Source organism: Lynx rufus, unplaced genomic scaffold, assembly GCF_022079265.1.
Source record: "Lynx rufus isolate CCGP_SWC_20201006 ecotype Redwood Valley unplaced genomic scaffold, mLynRuf1.p SCAF_1, whole genome shotgun sequence".
Lineage (NCBI taxonomy): Eukaryota > Metazoa > Chordata > Mammalia > Carnivora > Felidae > Lynx > Lynx rufus.
The window spans coordinates 175,723,925-175,747,439 of NW_025814823.1; the positions used below are offsets into that span (position 1 = coordinate 175,723,925).

General features: G+C 52.1%; 1 protein-coding gene across 1 annotated transcript in view; it reads right to left on the reverse strand.

The window, feature by feature from the left end:
* Window positions 1-2,856: 2,856 nt before the first annotated feature.
* NSG2 (neuronal vesicle trafficking associated 2) overlaps window positions 2,857-23,515 on the reverse strand; it is a 54,235-nt gene continuing 33,576 nt past the window's right edge. The window contains exons 3-4 of the mRNA XM_047072858.1: window positions 3,966-4,076; window positions 2,857-3,048 (exon numbers count right to left, since the gene is read on the reverse strand). Of these exons, the coding sequence (XP_046928814.1) occupies window positions 2,857-3,048; window positions 3,966-4,076 (303 nt within the window). The remainder of the gene's footprint in view (window positions 3,049-3,965; window positions 4,077-23,515) is intronic.

The window sequence follows — 23,515 nt, forward strand, 5'->3', positions numbered from 1 at the left end:
ATCTGGTCATCCAAGTTTGAGAAGAGCCGTGAACACAAACCACGAACCACCAAGCAAAGTACAGGGATGAGCAGTTACTGCCGAGGGGCACCGTGGTTAAGACCCCAGTACCAAAACCTGTGGGTCAGAATCGTGGCCCGGCCATTTCTTAACCCCATGGCCTGGTACAGGGTGCTGCACGGCTCCGTGCCTCCACATTCCTCCATCCCAAAGTGGGGAGGATGATGTCAGCATGGCGACAGTGACGTCGACGATGGGGGGGGTCCTTACCTCATGGAGCTGGTGGAGGGTTATATGACATGCTTAGCACCCGGCACGCAGCAAGGGGCATCCAAGTGCTGGCTATTCTTTTGTTTTTCCTTAAGATTTTTTGCTTTTAAGTAATCTCGACACCCTACGTGGGGCTCCAACTGACAGCCCTGACGTCAAGATTTGCATGTTCTACCAGGTGAACAACAGCCCCACGTGTTGGCTGTTCTTAATCTTACCCACTGATGCCCCAGCGGAGAATGAGCCGGTTTGCTTTTGTGATAGCTGTGACTTGACTTTGGGGGGAATGAACTATAACCTTGACAGGGCTGCTCAAGGTCTTACAAAAGCGGGCTGGGGTGGGGGGGAGGACAAAGGAATCACACGCACCTGGGTTCGGATCCCAGCTCATCTGCTATGGCCCTAGGGTCTTTATCCCTCTGAGCGAGCCTCAGTCGCTTTCTCTGTAAAATGGGGGTCACCAGCTCCTCCCTGCCGTGGTTATAATAAACCCTACAGCTAATTAGGCAAAGGACCCCAGTGATCACTCATCACCTCCTTCCTCAAGCTGTTGGCTCACAGCCAATGGTATTATCTCAGTGGCATCCTCAAACTTGCCTTGTGCCATATCTGTGCCCATATCCGGGTCTGTCTCCAGACGTCAGGGCGGTGACTATGCATCATTCATCATTGAATGCCCCGTGCCCGGCACAGCCTGGCCCTCCACGGGTGCTCAGCTGATACTGAAGGGGTGAAGGACGCTGCACTGTAAGACAAGGGACCAGGTGTATCTCTTAGCCCCAGCTTCTGACCATAGCATCATTTCCGGGCCCGCCTGCCCGAGATTTCCCCCCACAGCCCATTTCCAGCCCCAGCCTAACAGGATACTCTGCCCCCAGAGCCCACTCTGGCCCCAGCATCTTCCCTCCCCCACCAGGCTCACCAAGCCCGAAGACAAAGAAAGTGGCAAAGGGAGGTCAAGACTTTTCAGACACATCTATCTTTATTTGTTTCCTGTCAGAAAAGTTCAAGAGTTACACCAAAAAATACTTCAGCCTCTGCTGCCTACGGACAAAAATACACCACAAAATTATAAAGCGCTCAGCGGTGTTGCTAGGGACAATTTGTTATTCCGCTTCGATGACAAATGAATTTACAGGTGACTGGAGGGGATGTGGTGGGAGGAGGAACGTCAGATGATCGCGTTTGGCAGGATAGTTTGAGCTATGCCAGTGTTATTACCCGGCTGTTGGGTACGAAGTTTTCGGCAACATAGCAAGCCAGGAGAAAATGCCCGTTAAACGGCCTGTCACCGCTTCATGGGGAAACGGTACTGCATCTCGAATAACCAACTCTCCCAGCCAGTTCTGGCCCTGGAGCCACCTCCCTCAGCATGGGCCTCCCGGAACCCTTTGCAGGAGAGCTGGGTGGGAGCAGGCACAGGCTGAAGTGGTCCCAGGCAGCAGGAGGCCCGGCCAATGCCAGATGCTGCCCCCCTAGCCAGGAGCTTCTGAAACTAGATTGGGGACTTTGGGTGCTTGTCCAACGGCTGTCAGTGCAACAGGTGGGCAAAAGACGGTCCACATTTTTCAGCTTCTCTGAGGACTGATTTGGCACTGCTGCAGCCCCTATCTTTACGTTTCCCTGGCTGTCACCTGAGGCTCCTGGTTATGACTTATCATAAGAAGAACAAACACGAATTTTAAAATGTGGTCTAGGTTGGCCGAATGTTATATCTGCCTGTCCTGTGCCTTCTTTCTTCCCGCAGCCTCGCCTCTCCTCTCCTCTCCTCTCCTCTCCTCTCCTCTCCTCTCTCTCCACCCTTGCTGTCTCTTAAACATAGGCAGTACCCACGTGTAGATCTAGAAACACTAGAAAAAGACAGAGAACGTCTGCCTGCTGCTCAGAGTTTGCTTGTATCCATCCCCGGGCTCCCTGGGTCAGCCCGAGCGCTAGCTTAGATTCCCATATGGACAATTTGTGCTAATTTGGCCAAACACACCGGTGGTGGGAGCTCCTCACTTTGGGTCGTGTGTGTTCCGGGCTTACCAATGCCGAAATCAGCCCTTCTCTCCAGCTAGGCCGGTCCTAACTTCCCATAGTCCTCTCCTGCAGACCAGAGGCCAGCCACACAGCCCCAGCCTGCATCACTCACATTTTCGGTACCTTCCAAACCCCATGCTGAAACTACAGTTTCTCTGCTAAGAAGCCCAGAGGCTGTGCTCTTTACAGCCCGTCAGCGTCTTCCAGATCCAGCCAGTTGACTCTTTTTCTGTTCATTTTGTTTCCCTTCCTGTTTTTAAATTTTCCTAACAAGTAATAAGCAGTGGCTTTGAAAATATCTTACATGGGAACAATCAACACGAAACATGCCTTTGTACATAATCCTGACTTGGGGACGAATCAACAATACCAAAAGACAAAAAGAAATATCGATTCAGACAACTCCAGTGCACGATATTTTCGGTGAGTTCCCTCCCCCTACCCACCCCAGCCCCGCCCCCACCCCCATATCCCAGGAGTACAGTGGTGTCTTGTAACTGGAGCTTGGCTTAGCCAATGGGGGGGTCCCCCTCCGCACCCCCCATTCTGGCTGGGGGTGGGCCTCTAATGGCCCTGGGTCTTGGGCGGCTTGGGCTCATGGATGACAGCAGCCGCCGACAGCCACGGCCCGATGGCCCGAGCAGTGCTCTGCTTGGCCACACTGTAGTGGCTGATGACCGTGTAGAAGCGGCTTCTGGAATTGGGGTCCTGGGATGAGTAGTAAGCATCCAGAGAGGCCGGGATACAGCGCTTGTGCTGAGGACGAGAGAGACAGAGTCAGGGGGAGCTCAGCAGACTGCTTCCAACCCAACCTACGCCGGGGCCCCCCCGTCTGGGGGCCATCGCCACATAGGGTTCTCAGCCAGAGGCCAGGCGATGTCACCTGGCCTGGGCCAGGCCACATTACAACTCAGGTAATGTTTATGCAAATAGCTAAGAAAGGGTGTGACTTATAATAGGGACTCGGTAAATGGCAATTTATAAATATTTCTATCACCTGATTTTGCTGTAAAGCAGATTCTGTCTTTAGTGCAACTAATATTTGTCAAGAGCCCATCATCTAACAGGTCCTTTGCTAACTGGTTTTACCTGAATTCTCTCCTTTAAGGCCTCACAAAAATCCTGGGGGCAGGTATTCCCGGAGCCCATTTTGCAGGCAAGAGAACTGAGGCTCAGAGGGGCGAGGAGATGCCCTAAAGCCACATAGCTGGTTTGGTTTTTCAAGGGAAGGAGCCCAGAGCAGGGTGCAGGGCAAAGGGCCCACCAGTAGGACTCAGGGAGACCTCAAAAGCACCCACCCCCTGTGCTCGCATCTCTACGGGGCCACCACAGGACCTGGGAATCAGACATCAAACCGGGAAGACTGGTGCCAGGGCCGAGCTTTCTGTAGAGGGACCAGCCTATCTCAAGCAGGAGTGAGCTCTCCCTGACCGCCGGCCTGCACCCCAAAGTGGGACCACCTCCGGACTCCTGACTCTGGAGAGCACTATCTGGGAGGAAGAACTCTACGGCCTGCCGGAAGGAAGCCAAGTCCTTCGTGAAACTCCTTGCGTGACGCATCTTCCATTTTAAAAGTCTGCAGGGAGGTTGCCTGAGTTTGGGTGAGCTCGATTAACCCTCTGACTGAAGCTGGCAGTCACCTGGGGGCCACTCACTTGCCAGAATCCCCTTACCTTATAGACAAATCCCTCTGGGCAGCTGTGGTCATAGGTGAAGGCTTTGTAAACCACCAGGAACACGATGCAGGCGAGGAAAGCGAGGGCCAGGCTGACGAGAATGGTGACCTGGAGGAACACAAAACTGGGAGTCATCCAGCCTCAGCCCACCCTGCCTTCCGTCCGCCGCACAGCCGCCTTCGAATTCCGGAGCTGTAGGCCACGTGGCGCGTCAGAAAGAGCAGGGGCCTGGGGCCCAGAGAACGTGCTCTGTCTCACTCCGTCACTAACCTGCAGGGTGACCTGGAGAAAAGCGCCTGTACTCTTTGGGCCTCAGTTTCCCCCGTCTGCTAGATACTCTCCGAAGCCCCTTCTCGGCCCAAGCGTGATTCTCCCCGTTTACGTTTCCTGTTAATTGTGTGCACGTGCACGGAGGGTAGGGGGGTGGTGATCCTTAAGCCCCCTGTCCCTTCCGGCGCTCCCGCCTTCCTCCACCACCACCCTCCCTACCACTACTGAATTCCCATCTCAGACACAACGGCCCTTCCACCTCCACTTGGACGTGCCATAGGCACCGCAGACACACCGTGGACGCGTTACCAAACCAACCCCCTGCTCCTCCTGCCTTTTTCCCCAGCTCCACTCAGTCCAAAACTCTGGGAGTCATCCTTGACTCCTTTTCTCACATTTGACATCCAATCTACAGCGGAACTTACTGTTTCTCCCTTCCGACATATCCGTAATCCGATAGCTTCTTACCACCCCGGCCATCTCCAACCCGGCCAAGCCAGCAACAATTCTCTCGTGTGCAGTTCCAAAGCAGCCCCTGACTAGCAGCCTCCTCGACCCAGGCAACGCAGTCACGCACAGCAACCTGAGAGGTCCTTTCAAAGTCTAAGTCAGGGCACGTCCCTTCTCTGCTCAGAAGCATCTAACCGTCTCTAAATTACTCACACTGAAAGCCCAGCTCCTAACCATTATCTACAAGCAAGCTTTAAAAAAATAACACAACGCTAAACAGACTGAAGGCACCGTGAGGATTTATCAGAAAGGAGTAAATGTCTACTTTCAGGGTTCCCTCCAGGCTTGCGCTGACCCCATCCCACTCCGTGTACAAAGTGGTAGGGTAACCCCCACGACATTGGGTGCCTCGTGTCACAAGCAGAATGTTTTTTCATGTTATTTTTAAAAGCTGGTGGCCTTTTGAGTCAGTTGGCCCAGAAATAGGGCAGAATTCCTCTCACGGAGAGAAGATTTCTTTGATTCAGGATAAAAATCAAATCAACCTAAGGGGTCCCCAATCCTATCTCCTTCCCAAACCAGGAAGGACAGAGGGGATGGAAGTCTATGTGGCTGTGTGTGTATATAAAGTTTTAGGACAGTGTGCTATGATGATATAAGAAAAATATATAGTTGGGTCTTGTTCCCAGTTCCTGGCACAGAACTCCTAAAACCCTTGTAATTTCCTAAATGATAGAGTACTAGAAGCATCTTTTGTTCCAATATTTGGGTTTTGTGCCCAGTTCCTGAAATAGCCCAGATCCATAAAGATGAAAGGAGTGTTTTTTAGGATTCATAACAAGTCCCTTTCGACCACACCTGAGTTTATGTTAACGACGGGACTTTTGGAAAATCCCGACGGATAGGGGTCAGTTGCCAGGGAATCAACCAAGTGATTAGAGGGTTGGAACTTTCGACCCCATCCCCTCGCCCCCCGGGGGAGGGGAGAGATTGAGTTCAATCGCTGATGGCCAGTGATTTCATCAATAACGCCTATGTAACGAAACCTCTATAAAAGTCTTAACTGAAGAGATTCAGAGAACGTCCACGTTGGTGAACAAGAACGCGTCCATATGGGGGGAGTGCGACTCATCCTGTACTCTACGCGGGGACAGATGCCCTGTGCTCAGGACCCTTCCAGACTTTGCCCTGTGTATCTCCCCTGGGGGCTGTTCGTTTGTATCCTTCGTAACAAATCAGTAATACTAAGTAAAGCACTTTACTGAGTTCTGTAAGCCATTCTAGCAAATTATCAAAACCGGAGAGGAGGTTGTAGGAGCCCCCGGTGAACGGCGAGTCGGTGAGGAGTACAGATGCAACCTGGGACTTGGGACCCGCATCTGAACTAGGGCAGTCTTGTGGGACTGAGCCCTTAACCTTGGGTGGGGGGGGTGGTCTGCACTAACTCCAGCGGCCAGCGTCAGAGTCCAGCTAAATTCTAGGACGTCTACTCAGCGTCCACCGAGAATTGGAGGATTACTTGGTGTGGGAACACCACCGCACATCTGATGTCAGAAGTGGTGAAAGGATGGAGGAAAAGGTAGCTCTAGATGGTGACATGTGAAAGTCACTTCTAAACTCTCGTCAGCACAGTGCACTGTGCACCCCCTCCGGGTGCACGCTGAACCCTCAGCAGCCTCCTGCCCAAGGTTGGCGTGGGGGAGCGCAGAGATCAGACCAGAAGCACTCGGGTAAGATGTGGAGAGAGCTGGAGATACCAGCAGAGGCTGGAACCTGGAGCAAGCGAGAGATGCCCCAAACCCGCATACACCCCCTTACACACTCTGAAGATAGTACTTGATGAGTACAAGGCCACTAGCTAATGTTAAGGACCTAGGAATACCTGGTCAGCGGATGTGTGAAGTAGACGGAAAGAATTTTCAATGCCCAGATTTCCCAATAGCCAAAGGCAGAAACAGCCCCAATGTCCATCAAGTGATGGATGAAGAAGCACATCGTCTGTCCATACGCATAGAGACGGAATGCAGATCGGTGGTTGCCAGGGCCTGGGGGTAAGGGGAGTGGCAAGTGACAGCTCATGGGAACCGAGTTTCCTTCTGGGGTGACGAAAATGTTTTGGAACTAGGGAGAGGTGGTAGTTTGCCCAATACTGTGAATGCGTTGAATGGCCCCGAGTTCTTTGCTTCAGTTAATATTATATGCGAATTTTACCCCGATTGAAAGACACGTGCCCAGAGTTCAGGTTGATTTTGTCCCTCAAAAGGACCTTAAGGTCCTGCTAGCATCCCCTCACCAGAGCTGCGCGTGAGACAGACCCAGACATGCTTGCAGACGCAGCCACCCACAAAGGGCAGCTGTAGACCTCATGCGTGGCAAAGTGCAGCCCCCCCCCCCGCCCGCCACCACTGCTGACCCGATGCGGGGTCTTGGGGAGCCCCCAGAAAGCCCCCATCCTAATGTGACCATGTGCGATCCCAAGCCCTGACTGGGCAGAGACAGTCTCTTTGCCTAGCCCAGCATGCACGTCCCCAAGTCAGCAGCAGGTCGGTGAGGAGGAGGAAGCACCGGGAGCTGGAGCAGGGCCCAGCACACCTGCCCATGGGACACATTCCCCTTAAGGGGACAGAGGGCCTTCCCTTCCTAATGTCCCTGAGTGAACAACCCCCATCTAGGAGGGGCAGGGTGTGATTTACCATAGCGGTCCCAGAGCTGGACCGGTTAAGCACAAGTGTTTCTTTTTTTTTTTTTTTTTTAATTTTTTTTTTCAACGTTTATTTATTTTTGGGACAGAGAGAGACAGAGCATGAACGGGCGAGGGGCAGAGAGAGAGGGAGACACAGAATCGGAAACAGGCTCCAGGCTCTGAGCCATCAGCCCAGAGCCTGACGCGGGGCTCGAACTCACGGACCGCGAGATCGTGACCTGGCTGAAGTCGGACGCTTAACCGACTGTGCCACCCAGGCGCCCCACAACAAGTGTTTCTAGAACAAGAAGAGAGAAGGAGGGAGGGGAGGAAGGCGGGAAGGAAGGTCCTGTAGGAATCAGTGCTGAGGCCAGGATTCTGATGTATTGGGTCAGGGACGGTGGGTCCAGGACACGGGCAATCTTATGAACTCTCTGGGTGGTTGTAACGCACAACCAGGGACGAGGACCGCCACCGTAGCATGACTAGGTGTGAGTGGTTCTCAAGCTGGCTACCCATTCTTAGAATCACCTGGGCAGTGTTTGAAATAATGCTGATGCTCTGGACCTGCCCCAGACCAATCACCCCAGCGTCTCTGATGGTCGAGTCCAAGCCCCAAGGTGGCTGTCGTGCACAAGAAGTGTAGGGAAGAGTGTGGCACGGGGGCGCTGGGCAGGGTGCCCTATGTCACTGCCAGAGACAAGGGTCTGGTGCTGAGAAGGACGCCAGAAGTGCCACCCACCCGAGGGGCTTTGCTGAGCGAGTCTAACTCCTTCCACATGTTCCATAGCCCCGGAACTAGGGTGAGAAGAGGCCATTTGAACCAAAGAAGAGTGTGTGTCCCTGTCCTGAATCTTGGTAACTTCTGCAGCTGGAAGCCAGTCATTTCCTAAAAGCCTGTCAGGGAACACAGGGCTGTGAATGAAGCACAGGCCCTCCCTCGGAGCCTCACAGCCTGCTGGGTGAGGGAGAGGTGGACAGATGGGGGCGGGCACGTGCAACACAAGGGCTGGCACCGTGAGGGCAGAAGCACAGGGGACTTCTGGGCCTAACCAGTCTGGGAGTGGGGGGCCGGGGAGTGGATCAGGGAAGGCCTCCTGGAGGAGGCAACGTTGGAAGTGACTCCAGGGAGGAACGCCAGGATAGGGAAGGAAGAAGGTTCTGAGCAGAGAAGTCGTATCTGCCACGGGGTGGAAGCTGGGACTGTTCTGGAAGCATCACATGGTTCACCGTGGCTGGCCCAGAGGATGCAAATGAGGAAGAGAGAGGTCTGGCGCAATGGGATGGTGGCAAGAGAACCGATAAGGAAGGGCCAGGCTACAACTTGGGCTTTATCTCCAGGGGAACAGGGAGTCCCTGAAGGTCTTAAGGAGGGAAGCGACAGGATACAAATTATGTTTTGGAACGATGCCTCTGTGAGCAACACGGAGGCAGGTTTGCAGGGGCTGGAGGCAGAGAGGCCAGCGAGAGCTGGTGCGTGAGGCCATGCCCCCAGCGCTGAGACCGGGCCTGGGGCCGTGAGGGTGGAGGGGTGGATGTTTTGAGAAGCTCCTGGGAGGTAAGCAGAGTGAGGTGAAAGGGAAGGAGGGAGGGGACTCTGGGGATGAACGGTGACATTAGGGCTGGTCTGGATTCTTGTGAGCTGAGCAGCATTGGTTGTCGGAGGGGAAATGGGGAGTAGGAGTAGACCAAAGTTCCCGTTGTGGTACCTGGATGAGCTACTCCCTGAGGAGGGGTCTCCACGGGGCATCCGGGGGAGCCGGCCGTCCTCAGCTGGCCTATCCCTTTCTGGCAGATTCGTTAGTGCTTTGGTCCCTACAGTAAAACTCCCAGCACAGAGGGGGATCCCCAGAGAGGACCCCAGAGAGAAGCTCCCACCTCCCCACGAGCACCTCGGAATGTGAAAACCTAACTACACGCCAGGAGTCACTGACTCGATCATCTAGCCTCAGAGAGGCCCCAAAGCCCTCGGCCCCACTTCTCGATGCAACAACCTGGGACTAGAAATAAATCCAGGTTGGATTTGGGTTTCTGCAGAGATGGCATCCTCACCGCTGGGAATACCCGCCGCTCCCCGTCTCCGGGCCCGCCCCTCGCGCGTTCATCCGGGCATCCGCTCCACACACACATTGATGCAGGGCCCACAGCGGGCCAGCTGCTGCCATACGGTCATCGCCTCCAGAGCTTATGGCGGAGACGGGATCAGATGCTGAACAAGCGAATCGCAAAGAAATAATTATGAAACGAGCCCTGAGCAGGACCCGGAACTGTGCGGACCAGGGATAGGGTGGGCCAGGGTGGGAGAAGGGGCTCCACCTAAGAGAGTGGCCCAGGACGAGGTGCCAGCCCAAAGACCCACAGAGAGAGTCTAGGGTCCCAGTGGGCCTGGAAGGAACAGTGTAGCTGAGGCAGGGGACAAGAGGAGAGGCCGCTGAGATGAGGCACCATAGGGCTTTGAGACCAAGGTCACCCTTGTCCTGTCCAGGAGAGGCACTTCCCACGACATCCATCCCCGTGCTTGCAGCTAACAACCTGCTCAGCCTCGCCTCCCAGGGCCAGTCTGGCCCGTCTCTGCCAGTCTCCAGCTCCGGCCACCACTCCCTGGCTCCACACGGTCCCCTCCAGCCATGCCCAGCCCCAAAGAGTTCTCCTGTCCTTGTGCTTCTCAGCCCGGAACTCCCGTGTGTCCTTCCTCGTCAGGGAGAATGGTTCCTCAGCCTTTCCGTCCAGCCCCGCTGTCCCCTCTCTGCCCGGCTCTGGGCAGGGTCTTCTGAGGCTGCTCTGAGGGTGCTTACTCTGTCATCATGACCTCTTCATACCTCTGAACCCTCCGTTTCCCAGGGAATGCTTCAGGCAGTGAGTATATCTCATCTTTTCCTCTGTGCCCAGCACCATGACTCCTACACAGGGGGACGAGTAAACATCTCCTGAACTGGAATGCTGAATCGAATGAAGACCGTGCAATGCACGGGTGCACACACACACACACACACGCACGTACACACACACACACACACTCTTCCCCAGACATACACAAGCAGACAGACGTGCAACCTGGTCCAAACCACGTTGCGTGTATCCTGGATGGAGCGCTGAATTACCTGCACTTGGCCTTCTGGTCTTTTCCATCCCCTATTCTCAATCCCATCCACTACAGCTCCCCAGCACCCGCTCAAACGAAAGCACCTTAACCTTGAAAAGGATCAGGATTTGGGTTGGAATCCGCTAACACCTGCCTGAGATTTCTCCTCAAACTTTCAAGCGTAGGTCAGAGAGAGAGAAGACAAAGAACTCAACACAGGGTATGCAGCTCGCAGTTCTGGCAAAGCCGTGCCAAGACAGGGGCCATAACGACCACCCACCATGAGCCATATGTCCATACAATGACAGTAACAGTGGTAGGAATAGCAATACTAATCATAGGTGCTAAGAGTTATTGGGAACTCACTGTATATGAATATTGGCACAATTGTAGGCAACAGGTAGCATTATTATCCCCACTTAGCCAACGGATAAACTGAGGCTCTGAGAGGTTAAGTGCCTTGCCCGAGTTCCCACAGTTGGTAGCAGCTAGGTGCGGACAATACACTGAGGCGCCTAAACGGCACCTTGACCTCTCCATTCCAGAACCAGCCCGGTATCTTCCACCTCAGTCAGAAGACAAGGCCTTTCCTGATTTGTCTTCAACATCCCCCCTGGGGCTCAGCCCCCTTCCTCCCACTGCCTGTTGCACCCTGACTCCCCCACCTCTACGCTCTTGCACCTGCTGGCCCTGTATGACCCCGATCAGGTAGCTCCTCTTCCCCAAAGTCTTCCCCAAAAGTCTTCTTAGCCCCTCCCCTGGCTGCTCACAGCTCCCTGGCACTTTTCTCAGTGCGCCATCATTAACCACCCCTGGTCTGCTTCCCCTCTTGAGCGGCAGTGTGGAATAACACTTCGCATTTCTATTTACTAAGCACTGGTTATGTGCCAGGCACTGTTTTGGGCACTGGATATGGATTTATCCTTGTAAGCCGCCCAACAGCCCTATGAGGTAGATACATCTTCATTTTTTTTTTTGGATGAGGAAACTAAGGCACAGAGAGGCTACCTCATTGTCGGACTCATACAGTTAATTAAACAATACAGACTGGAGTCTAACCAATAAAGTATTGGCCCGGGCTCTTCAGCCCATGAGATATTCCCCATAAGGCATTTATTCGCTAAATATCAGCCGAGCACCTACAATGTGCCAAAAATAATTCTACACATTGGGCATCCGACGCCAAGGACAGGGGAGGTCCCTGCTCTCATAAAGGCTACCCTTTTAGCGAGTTTCCTCTTGCGTAAAAGGGGAACAACAATGGTTTCTGCCTCTCAGAGTCTGGAGGATTACATCAGATAACGTGAAGCCTTGGAGTGAGTTGAGCAGTGGCCCCCCCAAGAGATACGTGCATGTCCTAATCTCTGGAACCTGTAAATGTGACCTTATTCGGAAATGAAGTCTTTGTAGGTACAATTAAGTCAAAGATCTTAAGATGAAATCATCTTGGACTATGCGGGCCGGCTCTAAATCCAAGAGTAAGTGCCCTTCTACGGGACACACAGAGGAAGACGAACACCCAAGGAGAAGAGGGGTCATTTGAATACAGAGGCAGAAACTGGAATGATACCCTGGTGAGCCGAGGGACAGCTGAAGCCACCAGAATCCAGAAGAGGCAGGGAAAGACCCTTCAGAGGGTGCGCAAGCCTGCCTTGATTTTGGACTTCTGGTCTCCAGAACCGTGAGACTAAATTTCTATTGCATTAAGCCACATGGTTTGCGGTAATGTGTTCTGCCACGGCCACTGTAGTGCCCTCCCACAGTGGCCGGCCATGCTGCACCTGGGAGAGCTCCTTGATTTCTCCCTGTCACCCGCCACGTTCCTCGGCGTGTTCTTCAGAAGCTCCGACCACTCGGGAAGGCCGTCACTTTTCTCAACGTGTGTGGCTCTGGTGCACTTTCTCAGCCCTTCCCCCTTTAGTGAACTCCTAGTCATGCTTCAAAACCCAACTCACAGCATGTTGCCTTTGCTGGCAAGCCTTCCCTTGCCTACTTGTGCCCTCACTACATTTTTTTTTTTCCTGCACCACTTAGCACTCAGCTCCCGTACCACGGTTGCCTGTTCTCTTGAGTGTGTGTCACAGGGGCAGGGACCTGATCTTGTTTGTCTCTTTGGCCCCAGCTTCCAGCTCACGAGCTGGCACGGGGTAGGGGGCCAGGCGGATGCAAATGCATATCCCACATTCCCTACCCCACACCCCGTTTCTCATTTTTTGGCACAAAGCACTGCCAGCAGCGAATTTCCAGGGCCCTTCTTAACTGTTCCGCAGCCTTGCAGGGTGACTGGATACAATCATTGCACGAGGTCGTCTGCAGTCGTTTGCCTGCTGCTGGAAGAATTCTTGGTTGCCCCGAAGTGATTTCCTTGTCTGTCTGCTGTGCCGGTCAAAGATGAGAGGCTTCCTTCAGATGGCTGGGAGGACAGACCCGCCATTCTGGGCAGTGTCCACGAAGTTCTTTGGAGGGGGTGGGAGACCCCAACCCAATAGGGTTCTCACCCTGCGTCTGTCTCTGGTGAGCTATGTGATCTGGGGCAAACACTTCACCTCTCTGAGCCCGTTTCCTCATCTGTTAAATGGGGGCAAAAATCCCAGCCCACAGGACCCCTGGGAGGATTAAATAAGATGACGCCTGTAACGTTGCCTGGGGCTGTCCTGGTGCACGGGGAGGGCAGGGAGGGGGGGAGCTTAACCAACAACAGCAATCACTTACCGCCTGTGCAGTACTGTGCTGGGTACTGTGTCGAGCACTTTTTGTGTGTTATCTTTTAAAATCTTTCACGGTAAACGTACAAGCCCAATTATTACCCACACTTGACAGCTGTGCAAACAAAGGCACAGAGGCACGATGTAGCCGGCCCCAGGCCACCTGGTAATTGAGTAGCGGAGCCGGATTGGAAGTCTGGAATATTTGATCCTGCAGTTCCCCCCCGCCCTAACCACTGCCTTTTGGTAAACATGTTTCTGTCCTGCTGCTGCCTTGGCTTGGAATAGTGCAACGAAACAAGACAGCGCGGACTCTAAACTTGCTAGGGGTATGTCACCTAGACGTGGAAATCCCAGGAGTTAGGAAGACAGAGGAGAAAAACAGAACCCTTCCACCGACTGCCAAGGATCTAAGATCCTCATTATGGCAGGAACCATGAATTTCATTAACATTCATGTACTAGAGCCTCGCGGCATCACAATGCCCAATAAACCGCCCTTTTTATGAAAAATGCAAACCCTGGAAACCTCAAAGCAATCCAACCACTCACATCGGGGAAATTAAACTTTGTGGGGACATAAAAACGGAGCTGCCCGACACACATTCATCTTTTTGCGTGTGACAGCTGGAACCTCCAGAGACGGAATTAGGCCACCCGGTGCCTTGCTCCTGGCTCGGTCCCAAAGATCCTGACAATAGGCCTTGAGTGGAAAGTGCGAGGGGATGGTAGCTTCCATAAATTCTGCCCCGGTGACATTCTGGTTCCCCTAGCCCTCTCCCTAGCACCAAGCTCTTCACTGGAGTAGAGCTTTAGAGCCAGATTGTCTGGACCGAAAGCCCAGCTCTGTCACTAACCTGCTGTGTGACCCTGGGCAAGTTGCTTGCCCTTGGGAATCCCTGACCTACTTCTCTCTAAAATGGGGGTGATACTGGTGGCTACCTCATACTGGCTATTGTAAGACAGCATGTGGTAATGCATGAAGCCTTCGGGATGGGCCCCGCCTGTGATAATGACCTTAGTTAGCACCCATGGAGCACGTACATTTCATGTCCTCAAAACTCGGTGGGGAAGGTATTATCAATGTGCCCATTTCACAGATGGCAATGACTTTACATATGTGAAGGCAGAGGGAAGAGTTAAACTCAGGTCTGCCTAACTCAGAAACACAGCTGCCTTACCATATGTTCTACTGCTGATAAATCTATAACTTTGTTACAGTTTATTTTTATTCAAAGCGCATGGCACCATTATAATAAGAACAACATTGGAAATCCAAGAGGAAAACACCCATTACAATCGCGCCATCATCTCAAGTCTGTTTTTACACACTTGCTATTTATTCTTATCAACACGCATCCCCGCATAAATCTCGATTCCTTCCATTTCTTCCCATTTTACCCATTTGTGGCCCACCCAACTTCCTGTGATCACATAGAAAGCATCCTCACATACCGAGTCTGACTCCTCCTTGCCCAAGGCAGACCTCCACTGTATCACCTGCCGAAGGGCTCTGAGTCATTACCCTAATCCACACAAAACCGTCATGAGGTACAACCAAGATGAATAATGCAAAAGGCAAAAGCACCATGTAAATGCTAACACTCCTTGTGGCCGTCACTGTTACTGTTATAATCGTGCAGGATTAGAGCTGATTTCGGTCCGGGTGTTTCCTCGACGTGAGGACCATCGGGTGTTCCCCTGGGCTGCCCTCACCTGTGGCCCGTCCTCCCTGACTGACACACCCTGCAGGGCAATGGCATCTGTCTTTGGGCTTCCAAGGGCCTGAAGGTCCTACTGGTGATTCTTGTCGATGGGGCAGAAAGGCACCTCTGATGGGGGGCATCCCTTCTCTGGTTTTTCCTGCCTTCCCCTCCCAATCCACCATCCCTGCTGGCCCCCAAAAGGATCTTCCTAAATTATCCCTCAGCGCATTTTACAGTGGGGCTGAAGATCCCATCTCAGCCTCGGCGGGCCTGACCTCCTGTCCCGACACAGTGCGTCTACGATTTACTGAGCATCAGAACCGTCTAAGGAGACTGACCGGCTGCAGGCTTCTGGGCCTCACACCCAGAGACTCTGGTTCCCTCCATCTGCCCTGACACCCACAAACCAGCATTTCCACGCAAGTCCAACAGGTCGGGAGGCAGATGGCCTGGAAACTGTAGTTAGAGCAAGGCAAAGACCAAAACTTTGTCCGGCTTCTAGGAGAAGAGAGCAAGAAGCTCACATCCTCGATTGGCAAGTACTCGACACGTTACGCATACGAGCTCGCTCAGTCCCAGCCGGCATCCCAGAGAGTGCGTATGGTTGATGCTCCTGCTTTTCAGACGATGAGCCTGAGCATTGCAGGCATTGGGTAAGTTGCCAGAATTTTCCAGCCCATCAGTAGCGGAGCGAGATCTAGAAGCCGGATCTGTTGAGATCCAAAACACATTTTCTTTCTTCAGCACTGCCCTGGCCCCTGTGTTCCTGGCCCACATCACCAACTGCTACGGCCCCAGGAACCCTCACACACACATGCACACGCACACACTGACGCACGCAGGCAAACACACACACACACCAACACAGACACACATATGCACACAAACACAGAGATTCACAGAGACCTACACACGGACACACACACACTCCCTCTCTCCCCCTCTCTCTCGCCCTCCCCATTTCCCTCCCTACTTCCTGAAAGTTTTAGACTTCCTGCTACTGGCATGACTTTCCACTCCCTTCCCCCTGGAGGGTATCTCACAACACACACCAGGAAGCCATCCTGGACCTATCCCTCCGGAGGGACACCTCTCTGAAGCTCCATGTGCTGGGTCCTGGCCACAGTCACTTACTGCTCTGTGTTTGCACGACTTCTTGTCCCAACAACCCACCCCACCGGAACCACGAGCTTCTCCAGGGCAGGGGCTGTGCCTCAGTGACCTGCCCAGTTCTTGTTCCAGCCCTGCCACAAAGAACATACGCGTCAGCTTTGAAGGACTCACACCCATTTGCTTCAGCCACAGCCAGAGCCAGACCCCAGAGCAGGGCGGGTCTCCTCCACCCAGGAAGCCCTCCGTGCACATCACGGCCACCCTCAGATGCACACAGCTGTCTCCCTGCATCGCAGCCGACCGCGTCTAGACGCAGCCTGCAGCCGTATCTCCATGGAAACACCAGCCCTGCAGCCCAAATAGCCCATTCCATTAAGCTACTTTCTTTCCTCAATCCCCTTTCTTGGCGGAAGAGTTGATTTTTAAAAAAAGGAGAGAGAGAATCAGGTCAGCAAAACTGGTTTGGGAAATTAGAAATCATCCTCCGAGCTCCGAAGTGTGGCATTGCTGGGAACGCCAGTAGGGCATTTCTAAGCCACATAAGCTACCCCACGTCTTCCCATAAATCTTGCAAGGGTGCGAAAGCAGGCCTGCCATTGCTACAACAGCCACACGGCAGAGGGTCCTCGGGCGGGGTCAGCTGTGCTTGGGGGAGGCAGCAGCTCGGCTCCTCTCCTCCATTTGCCACCTCGGTCCGCAAGGAGGAAGGAATCCGTACCCCATCTTCTACCTGTTCGCCCCTCCCGCCCCCCCACACATAACACATATACCCATCCGGCCCAGAGGAGTCTTGGAGGAATCTTTACAGAGACCGTCACCCTTGGAAAGGTCTACTTGCAAGGCTGGCGCTTGGCTGGTGTCTGGGAGCCTGCGCATCAGGAGGGCCCCGCCATTCCCAGAGCTAAGAAGAGTGGCTCACTGTGCCTAAACTGTACACATCACATGGGTTGTGCTGAACACCGGCCTTCCTTGGGGGGCTCTGGAACTTGGGTACGTGCTGGGCGAGGGGTGCCGACGCGACCAGCTCCTAGGAAAAACCCTGGGCGCTGAGTCTCTAACGAGTTTCCTGGTAGACACCAGCTCACGCATGTCACAGCTCATTGCTGGGGGAATTGGGTGTGTCCAGTGTGACTCCGAGAGGAGAGGACTCTGGAAGTTCGTGCTCGGCTTTGGACTTTGGGCTTTATCCCATGTACCTCCTTCCTTTACCAACAGCGTTTTGTATCCTTTCGCTATAATAAAGCATAGTGCCGAATACAGCCATACCCTGGGACCTGCGAGCCCTTCAAATGAATCTAGAGGTGGTCCCGGGGACCTCTGATACAGCGCCCCTCACTATCCCCCTTTCTGGTTCCCCTAAAGGAGAGGCATCGTGGATCTTATTTTTCAGAGCCCAGCAGGCAAATCTATGGACGCTATGTCTTCAAAGACGGGCCCCAGGTTCCAGCCCGTAATCTTGCCCTCCCTGCCCCTCTGAGTTCAGGCCCCACGAATATCTCTTCTTTTCTTGCTTCGTGGATCATGACAGGGTAAGGGTCCCCTCCTTCCTGCACAGGAGGTGTCTGAGCCATCTCTTCTCCGGTCTGTACCTCCTCTCCCTGTGGGTGATCACTGGGTCAGCCTGACGTTAGGATTTGGGAGCAAACTCTCTCTCTCTCCTATCTTCCAGCTCATGTTTCCTCCCTCTGGTGAAGCATCTTCCCTCAGATGCTTTCGATTGCCCTTTCCTCCGACTGTAGTACGAGATCCCTCTTTAGGGTGAGGGTGGGCAAACCAAGAGGAGAAGCCAGTGACTCTCTAGGCCTCCCACCAATAGATACAAGCCCACTCTGCTCATGGGAGAAGCTGTCTCTCAGGTTATCGGGTGTTCACCAGGAGTACTTTGCCTCCTAATGTACAGACATCCGTGGCAGGGAGCCTCGGAAGGAAAGAGTGGAAAGATTCTGGCACCCAAAACTCTTCCTAGCTCTGGTCAATCTACAGATGTGGGTATGTGGACTGACTCCACAGCCTCTCGGCCCATTCAAGATGCTCACCATTGTCAACTTCAGGTAATACCTAGAAGCTGAGCCTTCCCTCAAGGCCCAAATATTCTCAGGTCAGCCGGATATGTTTCAGTGTGGCCTCAGGTGGAATATTTTTCCATCAGTCTGTTCTGTCCTGATGAAGAGAGAAAAGTGGAATGGTGGTCCCATTTACACGTCCCCGGCCTCAGCTTTCTCATCTGGAAATTGGGATCATAATAACTACCTTGAAGCCCTGGGGTAAGGGTAAAATGAGATCACTATGTGAAAATACTGAGTACAGTGCCTGTCACGGAGTCAGTGCCCAGAGATGTCCATCCCATTCTTAGTCCTCACCAAGGATCTGGGAGGAATAAACATACCTCAGGATCTAAAATCTTATTTCCTCTGACTGTCCCACAGTCCCACGCTTTGAATGATGGTTTGTCTGTTTGTTTTTCATGCCAAACAAACTGCACTCATTGAATGCTAATGAATTCATTCTCTTATTTTTAGATTCCTTGGACTGAAGCACAGACCTGTGAAGGAGAGATAAGCAGAGTGACCAAAACAAAGACCCATGATGTTTTTTGCAGGTCTGTTTGCCTGGTCAGAAGGAAAGAAATTGTTTGGGTCTTATGAAATACCTGGCCAAGACTGAAGACAGCCATCACTACAGGCCAGGGCTGGTCTGAAGCCAGAGCAGACTCAGAACAGACGTGCTCTCTACTTTCAGCTCCCCCCACCCTGCTTTTTTGCATGACTTTGGACAAGTTCTGCGACGTCTCTAAGCCTCAGTTTCTTCATCTCTAAGACGGGCGTTACAATGATTCCTAGCCCACAGAAGCACTGAAAGGTGCCGTGAGGTGATCTAGATCAGATTAGCTTTGCTCTGAAGCAGCACACGTTCAGCAAATGGCAGAATGATTTCTGTCACGTTACCTCTTGGACAGAACTGCTGACCCTAAAATGGCGTGATAGGCCTCGAGAGTGAGCATTCGTTTTGTTCGCGCCCATATTCTGTTTAATTCCTCTGCCGGGGTCAGTTCCTGGAGAAGGAGTTGGCTTTGTTCATAGGCTGGGCTTCCATATCCAAGATGATTGCATTGCAAAGGTTTAAGAGGGACAGTAAGAATTATTAAACACAGTATAGATGTTTTAACCTTATTTCTTATTTGTAACTTTTAAAACCAACCCTATAAGGTAGGTCTTATCATTTATAAATGAGGAACATAACGGGCTCCTGGGTGGCTCAGTCGGTTGAGCATCCGACTTTGGCTCAGGTCATGATCTCGCATTTCACGGGTTCGAGCCCTGCGTCGGGCTCTGTGCTGACAGCTCAGAGCCTGGAGCCTGCTTTGCATTCTGTGTCTCCCTGTCTCTCTGGCCCTCCCCCACTCATGCTCTGTCTCTCTCTCATGCTCTCTCAAAAATAAATAAACATTTAAAAAAAATTTTTTTAATAAAATACATGAGGAACATAAGACCCAAAGACATTAAGTCACTCTCCTAAGTAAACTCAAATAATGAACTGAGAAGCAGAATTTGAACTCAGGTATGATCTCAAAGGCTGGGATCTTCCACTCCTTCTGCTTCCTCTGGAATGGCTACTATTAGAGTGGCTGTTTGGAATACAAAGGTCTTCTCCATCCCTAAACCAAAAGGATTGTATTATTACACTATTTGGCCAGCTCCCCATGGAAGCCCCCAAAAACCCATTAAAAAAGCCTATTCTCCTGGGCCCCAATGAATCCCACTAAGTAAATTGCTTTTTGAAAGGAAAAGGAAAATGAAACATCTGTGGCCTGAAACTTTATATGAGCAATAATTCAAGGGTCTTTCTCAGAACCCGGAAAGGGAAACCCCCTATGGAAGAGGTGTAGAAGTGTGGACCCAAGTAGAGCCAGGAATTCATTAACGTTTGTAGAGCCCTTGAAAGAGAAAAAGCACAATTTAAACTGGAACATTCCAAAGCAATTCTTTTCTCAGCTTAATTTGCTATTGGCATAATCATGAGAAAGAAGAAATGAGGGTCTGGGGGCCCAGCTTATGTGGGAGACAAACCTCTGGCCTCCTGAAGTATTTTTCATTTCCAAAGTACAAACCATTGTTCGACTTGGGCCAGAGGATGTGAAGACCTTTGACAGGGAGGCTGTTACAGGATGGAAAGGCTGAGGGCTTACTTCACAAGGTTGTGCCTTTCTAAGTTGACGAATGAAACACAAACACAGAATAGAGATATAAGCGAGTGCATCCTTGATCCAAACAACCTATTAAGATGCAAGGAGTCAGCATTTCCTGGTCATCTACTATGTGCAAGTACAGAACAGCCAAGCAACATAAATGAGAGAAGAGTGTTGGTGGTGAGGCAATAGGACGGGGGTAACTGGGGGGGGGGGGGAGGCCACATCTACAGGGGACAGCAGCAGCTCAGACCCAGGCAAATGCCGCCAAGGACAGGAATGAGGACCTATTACATCTGATTTTCTGCTTTTTCAAGAAAAGACGGAGATTCTGAACTTCAAGTGAAACATCCCAATTTTCAAATTAGGGGCCGCAGGTGCAAAATTATGTTTTCTTTCATTACTCATCTTAAATGTTTCAAAGACCTTATAAAATTGGTCTTTTCAGCCCTACTTTATAGGAAATAAGTTTCCAAAAGTGGTTGGGTCAGGGTCAGGTAGCGACAAAGGTTGAAACGAGGACTTGGCCCCTGGAAGGATTCTAGGAGGGAAGGGATGAGGTCCAAGGTGAGGCGACGCACGTGAGCGGTTTGGAGCTGAGTGGAAAGCCAGCTCCCAGGTGGCACCATGAGCACGTATGACCAATTACTGGACAGGGCAGGGGGGTGGTATTAAAGGGCTCTGGAGCATGTGTCCACAAAACACCTCCAAAGAGGCCTAGCACCTTCTACCACAGTGGATGCGGGGGATGTGGGGGTGTGGAGAAGAAGGACCTGACATTTATTGAGTATCTGCTACGAGCCAGGCACTGGGTTTTGCACGCATCACTCCACTGAGTCCGCACAACGACTGTTTGATGAAGATATGACTGTCCCTGTTTTACCCAGGTGAGGTGAGGGGACTTACCCGGGTCACACGGCAAGGCCAGGTCAAGGCCTTCTTTCTAACATGTGCTGGGCTGGGCCTTCTTCCTGCCTGGGCTGCTGAGCAAGGTGAGTCCCGGAGCAACCTTGTCACTCACCAGCATTTTGTAAATATGGTCCAGACAAGGAGACGCTCACAAATCTGGCCAGGGCTCTTTTGCACAAGGTGAAACTCAGTAAATTAAGATGTCACACAAGCCTTGCTGTTTCCACAAGGAGTGATTGTAGCTACAAATCTGACCCAACGTGCAGGCAAAATGGGCTGTGAGCAGGTAGGTAGGTAGGTCAGGCGCTTTATTTACTGCTGCCACGATTATGATTTTAATTTGGTGTGAAGGAAACAAAAGGCTTCTAAGGGATCAACATACAGGTGGCACGGAAGTTCAGTGTTGGCTTCGCAGAGACGGGGAAGCAGGGGCTTAAAAGGGAAGCAGTGGGAGGTGGGAGAAGGAGGTAGGTAGGCTCAAGCACCAGACTGGCCTGGGATCCGGTGTCTGCTCCACCATCTCCTGGCTGGGTGACCTTAACCAAGTAGCGCCACCTCTCTGAGCCTCAGTCTCCCATCTGCAAAAATGGGATTATCGTGCCAGCTACCTACCAGCCACATTGGAAGGACTCGCAAAGACACTGGAGGTAAAGCTTCCAACAACGCTGAGTATCATCACTGTCGTTATTACTGAAATACATTCCCGAAGCGGTCACCCGTAGAAGCAACTGCTTCACTTCCTGTCACTGAAATGGTCGACGCTTAGCTGTACCTCTTAATTTCATCAGAAATGGTCTGGTGAGTCAGAGCCTTAATTAACTTTTGCACGGTGTTTTTGGGGCACGGATCGCGCCCTTGCACTTCGCCCGTTCTCCCTGTCTCCCAATAATGGAAGTGCATGTCCCTCATAAATTGTTCTGACTCTACAAACACGAGCCCATCACCCAGTAGACACACAAAGTAGTGCACACAGCCAGCCTGCAAGGCCGCAGAGAGACCTCTCCCCAGCAGCACACTAAAGCAAGGGCTTGGAACCTAATGAAATTACCTTCCCTCTGCCGAGTTCCCTGCAGGGATTGCAGTCTGGGCTCCTGTTTGTGTGCTCATTCGGCTGTGACTTCAGGCTTTCCCCTCTCGGCAGTCCCTCCCGGTAGGATGAGTTGGGCATTGTGACCCAGAGTGAAGGGTCATGTCCTTTCCTATCCGCCGCTCTTTGCAGGATTGCAGAAAACCAAAGGGTTGGGAGTGAGGTTCAGGTCAGGGCTGCTTCCCAGACGTGGAAATCAAGCAGGGCAAAAGATGCAGAGAGTAGAACGTTGTTAACAACAGGCTCCGTGGCTGAGACAGTCAGTGCGACATTCGCCTGTGCCGTCTTCTCCTTGAGAGTCCCCAGCCTTGAGGATTCATCTTGGCAGCCCCTGTACGTGGCCAGCGCTTGGCTGCAGTAGGTGTTCAATAAATCCGTATGGAGTAAGTAAATGCCACCTAACTAGTTTCATTCGTCTTATTTTTATGACACCCCTCCCTCGCCTATCTTTTCCCAGAAGTGATCGAAAGCAACCTACATGCTACGTGATCTAGTAATCACTAACATTCACTGAGGGCTCACAGTGTGCCAAGTTCTGCCCTGAGTCCCTTACAGGGCTTCTCCACTGTGTCTTCATAACAATCCTTTGTGACAGGTATTGTTAGGATTACCCACATTTCACAGATGAGGAAAATAGTAAGGAAGTAAGTGGAAGGAACAAAGATGGGATAAATGGGAGGCAGGTGTTATCACAGTGCCCATACTTGGAGCAGAGGGGCAAAAATCGACTCAGGGTTTATAGCAGCCTGACCAAAGAAAGGAAGTAGATCTCTTAGAGTCCAGAAGATAAAAACAAACTGCTCGGAAGATGCACAAATGGTTTTCGTCTGACTTGTGTGGCCTTGGGCAAATCAGCTCTGTCTCACCCTCTGTGTTTTCCTCTGTACAAAGGCAGTGCTTACAGTACTGTCCCCCTACCGGGGCAGTTATGAAGGTCCAGGCGACGATAAAGACGGCCAGCCCAGTGCCTGGAGCCCAGAAGACACTCCATCAATATTCGCCCTCCTATATTTTCTCTGGCCTTTTTCCCCATCCACTTATTGAAGGAGGCATCTTGGAGTGTGGGTGTTTAACTGTAAAATCATCGGCAAGGCTGCCCAGCCAGCTCATTATTACTTAAAAAGAAGAAAGGAGCTGTGCAAGGCGTCTCGGGGCTTTTCAAACACGCCTGCTCCTGAATTTCACGAGCAGTGGGTGGCTGAATGGTTTGGTGAGTTCCAGCCTGGGCCCTGCTTGAGATCCACATTAAATGAAAGGTGCCTCCAACTCCCCATTATGGTGCCGTGCCCTGGGAGGCTCGGGAAAGTCACGCTTTTCCGACATCTCCTGCAGCCGAGAAATGCAATTGATTTTCCTG